The sequence below is a fragment of the Pygocentrus nattereri genome, chromosome 27, assembly GCF_015220715.1.
Source record: "Pygocentrus nattereri isolate fPygNat1 chromosome 27, fPygNat1.pri, whole genome shotgun sequence".
Classification (NCBI taxonomy): Eukaryota; Metazoa; Chordata; class Actinopteri; order Characiformes; family Serrasalmidae; genus Pygocentrus; species Pygocentrus nattereri.
Window position 1 is genome coordinate 19120001 of NC_051237.1, and position 6095 is coordinate 19126095.

A 6095-nucleotide genomic window follows, 5' to 3' on the forward strand; every position below is an offset into this window, starting at 1 on the left:
GAGTGTTTCAGCCTTGACTGCTTTTTTGAGGCACAATAAAGAGCAACCAGAACAGAACAGGGCCTATTTATACAGAAATCAGTCTGACAGGCACAGTAACAAAAGCCGTCTATTTAATTCTAAGTGATGATGCTGCAAAATATTAACTACAAAAATATTAATGTAGAAATGAATTCTGGCTGTTCTTCGTATATAAACCCACACAAATGAGATGAGAGGAAACCAGTGTAGCAGACTAACTGACAAAGGTAACAAAGGGTGTGTGTAATGGAGAAGAGTGAGTGTGATTGTGTGTTGGTGTATTGTGGGTTGGAACACTGATGCAAATAAACAGAAGAGTCCTGTACTTACTATATAATTAAGAAAAAAGACACCGTGTACCAGAATAAAGCAGGGCTTTCAAAGCTTGGTCACCCTTGGCAATTCCATGCTCGTGTGATATATTTAAGCCTCTGATAACAATGTGAAGATACAGCTACTGAGCAAATAAAGGTTGTGAAAATAGGGTATATAGTTGACCATAAAGCAAATATTAAACTGCTGATCTGGATATGTAGCTGGCGGGTCTGTTCTCAGGAGTGAACTATTGACAAATGTCACTGTCAGAGCACATCACATCAAGATGTTCAAACAGCCAAAGCACACCTGTGGTTTTGCATGTTTCCTTAATAGACACCACATTGCAATAACAAATAAGCTTTTATTAGCAACTTTCCTGACTTTTCCAGAGTCAGAAATAAGATTAATCTTTTTTCATCCTATAAGATATTTCATTACTCACTCTACAGGTTGATCTGGTGATGTTGTATTGCAAATAAATTATTTTGAGGGGATTTTAAAATGTTATTTTTTACAAATTGCCCAGAAGGCAGTAAAATTGTCTACACTGAGACCATAAGAAAGCAGGAATTAGCTCAATGATGAAAAAAAGAAGTATGGAATTACAGGGTTTGAAACATTTAAAGCTTACAATGAATGAGAAATGTTACTGCTTTCTTTCTATAGTGTCCATACAACTGTCTTATGGTAAAACTGCTTATCTTTATGGCAAATGACTGACAGTTTGTCAGTATCAGAACAACCTATATGTACAGCACAAAAGTCAGAAACTACCCTTTCTTCATTTATTTAAGTTATTAATTAAGTTATTCATTCAGCTACACATCCATTCAGACTCATAGTTTCAGACAGATTTATTAAGATCTGAAGCAAGAGCAGAGCATGATTTTCTGCTATTTCTTATAGATGTAAGCTTAAAGTTCTGTTTATCTGAAAGAGACATTTTGGTGGTGTAGCAGGTCTTGCATGGTTGTTAGGAGTCCAATTTTATTTGTATCTTTTAATCCCTTGTTGAACTCCTCTTTCCCATTTATTTTCTTTAGACGTCCGCCTTATGCATGTGGATTATACTTTTGTATTTGTATGTATTTGGGAAATAGTTTACAGTTTTCTAATATTAGTCACTGTGTCAAATATTAAGAGTTTGCCTTCTTATTGATGTGGCATATTGCGTGTTTGCTTAGGCAGGGAATTAAACCTCAGTCCCCAAAAGTATCACCTGAAATATTTCCTGATTGGAAATGTAATCCATTTTTTTCGTTTTTTCGAAGTACACTGTTTCAAAAAAGGCACTGCGCAGGTATATTTTTCATTCTTTGAGGGACAATGTAAATGTACCACAAAGGTACAACATTGGTTTTAAGATCGAATTGTGCACCTTAAATAAGTTTTTTCCAGAACACAAGACGTGGTGTGTGAAGTCAATACAACTTGGAAAGAATAATTTCAATGGACTTCATGGTACAATGATGTTCCCTGACTAAAGGTACTGAGATGCACCCTTGAGGGTACCACCCCAGTGCCAAGAGGCGTACTGCCCCAGTGACAATTTTGCACCTCTATTTCTGAGAGTGTGCTGTAGACCCCTTTCTGTGTAACGTACTGGTCTACACTGGGGCATTCTATGGTGTGTAAACATAAAGCCGTTAAAAAAGTTTTTCGTGGCCTCTTTTTTATTGTCTTTAATTGGACATGTGACAGGTTGATGCTGACTAAGACGATGCTGTAAATGACCTTGTTTGCATTTAATTGTAACCACTACATTAACATTAGTGGGTAATTGTCTTAAATTATTAGTAAAGTGTTTATTCTTTTACATAAATGGCTGCACTGTAACAACTGCAATTTCCCCCTGGAATCCCTCTGGGATCATCAGGAATCTGAATCTAATTATGTTCATTTCAGTGTACCATTTCAGCAGGGCTGTTCCAGCCACTGGCTATTTTACAATCAAGTAGCCTGAGGCCACTTACTCCCTCTTAATCAACAGATTTAAACTTAGCTGCACTATTTAGTTGACCCTGCCCTCAAAGTTAAAAGTAATGCCCTCATAAAAGCAGAAATATTTCTGTAAACTTTGCCTTTAAGTATTAATTGTATCCAGTAGCCAAGTCAGATATATACTAGTTCCACTAGTTCCATCTGTTCTAGACTGACCCTGAATGTATCAGAACTTGTAAGAAATCAGAAGCATCACTTTCAAATATAGTGGTTTATTAGCACATTTATACTGTACAGTGAGTAATGATTTCTCTTTATGAACGTGGTTACAATAAATGCAATAGGCATAAATGCAGGAGGTGTATGTACAGAGGGGATGCTTGGGGGACTGCATGCAATCAGTGACCCTTTACTGATCTTAGATGTACGTAAATGAGATTTCTCAACATGGATGCATTCAGAGAACCAAAACATTACAGATGCCCTGAATGGACCCATTGCTTTTTCTCACCTAAACTATTATCAGTCTACTTGACACAATCTACCCTGACATCCTTCAGCATTTTGTTCATGCTGAAGGTGGCAATGGTTGCAAACATTCATCATATTAACAATGCTGGACTGCTGGCGGTACTCTTTGATGAGGTCAGATGTCGCTGAAAAAGTTGACTAGATGAGCACAGACACGTTTGGCTACAGACGCTGGCTGCCATCACCACATCAACGGGTCATCATATCTGTAAAGTAAAAAAAAGTCAAATACAGTTTTTCTGGGTATTGAAGTGAGTGAAGATCATTTTTTCATTATTATATCAAAGCTCATTTTACATCCTCTCAGTGCGAGAGATAAGTACCCATCCCTTTATTGGATTTTCTTTGTGTTCCTTTATTAGTCATCCTGTGCTTGAGATTTTAAAGATATGTGTGATTAAAAGCTTTCTACAATAAGTGCTTCATGAACTCTGACTTAGCAGTTTTTAAGCAAGTTAATTACTTGCTTATTCATCAAATCTGACTTACAACTTGACTTAAGGGGAAACTTATATAAAATGTTAAGCCTGTTCCAGGTCTCTAAGCCTTACCTTGACTGCTGTCGGGTGTCTGTGTCTCCAAACAGCAGATTCGAGGTTAGTGCATCAGCATTTGACCTTTTCCCATACCTGAGAAAGAGGGTGAAACAGGTAGGAGTTCATTAACAAAGGGCAAAGTTTTTTATCCTGTCAAGAACTTAGCTTTCAAGCAACCATTCGCTTCATTTGCATTAATTGCGCTGCAAGGGTACTTTTAGCACCAATTATGTTCATTACTGATTTTCTTTCATTCATTTTTTTCTTCTATGCCAGAAAAATCCATTTCTTTTCCACTTTGCTTTTTTCTGCAACCTACACTGTATGATGTGTTACATAAATTGTTCACAAGGAAAGCAATTAGGTGACTTAGGTAGTGAGCTCTGTTTCAGCTCACTCTAACAATTTGGAGAAAACTTTTCAGAGGTCTGCTTCATTGAAGATAGCCCACATTTACTGACTCTTTCCTTTAGAAAGAAGAACCATGGCTTCGCAAACGTGAGAATTTCACAGAATTAGAGGTATCCATTTTTGTCATTTGTCAAAAAAATGCAATTAAAAATCCACAGCCACCTTATTTCACAGTCGGCGTGTCTTTGAACAGCAAAAGAACTGTGTTTAACAGAAGCTAATCTTTAAAGCGGTGAGTAGGAGGCTCTTAATTAGAGAATCAGTGGGCCATTCTCTGTGGATTATTACGGGCCTCTTAGAGGAACATCAAAAAAATAATAAATAAACAGCCTAATTCTGTAGCAACAGACCCAATTATGACACAGCATCCTCTGCATTGGAAAACATTTCACTATTATTTTAGGTAACCTGGTTGCCTCCTTGGGACTTTAATTGTAAGTCAACAAAAGAAACATGGATTTTATGGTATCTCATTACGGCGGTCGTTCTAAGCTGTCTTGGCAAAAGATGAGACATTATGATGAAACAATTTCTAACAAATGTGTGGCATATAAGTGATGATGTGATTTAGCCACAGTGTCTATCTGAAGGATTTGGTGGGATCATATACAAATGGGCACCTCCAACCAAATGACATGTTTTGTCGATTTTCTAAGAGAAAATAGGTCATTTTACAGAAAATGTTACAGAACAATTTCAATTTATTTGCTGTTTATTTCTATTTATTTGAACATTTTGGAATAAAATAAAAACATAAAACATGCTATAACTTTTGCCCACATTCTATGCATTTTATTCTGTCTCAGCAAGTTAAATTTAGCAAATAAACAGTAATTGTGCATTAAAATGTGCAGATGTGATTTTACTACAGAGGATGTGTGAACATATTTTCACTCAGATAATCAATGAAATAATTTGACCAGGGTTGCTTAAACTTTTGTATGTGACTGTAAACACTTTGAAGTAGATGCTTTGATATATAGTACTACTCTGAAACCTTTTGGGTGGAGCCCACCTTAAAAAACAGATGTATAGCAATACTATAAGAAACTGTAGTGATCTATACTGAAATAAAATCTGTTTGATAATAATTTGCACAGCACGTCTATTTTAAGCTAGAATAAAATCTATAACAATCTATAATATAATAGTGCAGCACAACACGTCCATTATAATCAATATAATTCTTGCTACATACGACATGTTTGCAGTACTGTCATATTTATCTACAGTACGTTTGTAGTTTCCTGTACTACAGTAATTGTACAAATTTAGCTCAGTAAAGATTCCTGTAGTATTACTATAGATCATTTTTTATAAAGACTGTGTTCCGTTGTTCTATATCAGGGCAAAATAAACAACTGAGGCAAAAGTCTCGGTAGGGATTTCCCACCTCTGCCTTGTGATGAGGTTGATATAGTGCCGGAGGGCGGAGTAATACTTGGCCAGCTCCTCGGCAGGCGCGTCCTCTCCCGGATTGTCCGGTTTTGTTGGATATCCATCCGCCAGCGCCGCCAGACATAGCAGGAGCGCGCAGGCAGCCCAGGCGAAGAGCACAGAGAGCGGAGGACGCATCACTCACACTGAGAGAGAGAGCGAGAGAGAGAGAGAGAGAGAGAGAGAGAGAGAGAGAGAGAGAGAGAGGGCAAGAGGGAGATAGAGCTGGAGAGAAGCACAGAACAGGTCAGAACATCACTCTGTGGTAACTATTTTACTTAATAAAATATATATCTGAAAAGAAAATACAGTTAGTAAAACATGAGAAATATGAGAGAGGCTCCTGAAAGTATCATACAACTTCTTGAGGAGCGAACAAGACGATGGAGAACCTTATCCAAAATATGTCAACGATACAATTGTAAAATACATAATATGATATTCTACAAATAGTATTTTTTTTAAAATACACTTCAAAATAGCAAAACAACACGCAGTCCAATCCCAAAACCCAAACATAAAGGTATTTCTACCTCTTGTTTTCTTGTCAAAGAGCCTAAAACTGAGGAGTGAAATCTTCCACACGTCCAACTGAGAGGCAGTTTTGTGTTTTCCTAGAAAAACGTCGACAGATTCGGAGTTCGTAACTTACAGCGAGGTGGGCTTCAGGTGGTCTTCTGTCCGTGAATGACTGGCTCGTGGTTCTGAATTGCGTCTCGCGCTTCCCGGGCATTTTTATAGCTGCGCGGCGCGTGCAGTGAAGACGAGGAGGAGGAGGGTGAACATCAGCAGTCCAACGTCATGGGTTAAGGGCTCTGTCATCATCCTCACTTGCGTCGGTTAAACAGCTAATTGGAAAAGCCTTTTGTTTGAATCCTCAAAACACTTCTGCTTGGATTA

The 6095-nt window shown here is 37.6% G+C and overlaps 1 protein-coding gene across 2 annotated transcripts; it reads right to left on the reverse strand.

Moving 5' to 3' along the window:
* Positions 1-2536: 2536 nt before the first annotated feature.
* On the reverse strand, positions 2537-5894 carry npy (neuropeptide Y). Of its 2 annotated transcripts, none has more exons than XM_017693610.2 (4): positions 5848-5894; positions 5152-5420; positions 3363-3440; positions 2537-3017 (listed from the first exon to the last, which is right to left on the reverse strand). In XM_017693610.2, the coding sequence occupies exons 2-4, from the start codon at positions 5331-5333 to the stop codon at positions 2993-2995; spliced, it is 285 nt and encodes a 94-aa protein (XP_017549099.1). In that variant the 5' UTR covers positions 5334-5420; positions 5848-5894; the 3' UTR covers positions 2537-2992. The 2 variants fall into 2 exon arrangements, with proteins under 2 accessions (XP_017549099.1, XP_017549098.1); XM_017693609.2 differs by having other exon boundaries at positions 5729-5888.
* Between the last annotated feature and the right edge of the window lie 201 nt (positions 5895-6095).

What these genes read in the sequence shown, in the direction of transcription:
- npy (XM_017693610.2), bottom strand. Translation starts at nt 5,333, where the DNA reads ATGCGTCCTCCGCTCTCTGTGCTCTTCGCCTGGGCTGCCTGCGCGCTC. An exon ending in AACCTCATCACAAGGCAGAG is followed by an intron (nt 3,441 to 5,151) that starts GTGGGAAATCCC and finishes CCTCTTTCTCAG; the next exon opens with GTATGGGAAAAGGTCAAATG. An exon ending in GACACCCGACAGCAGTCAAG is followed by an intron (nt 3,018 to 3,362) that starts GTAAGGCTTAGA and finishes TTTACTTTACAG; the next exon opens with ATATGATGACCCGTTGATGT.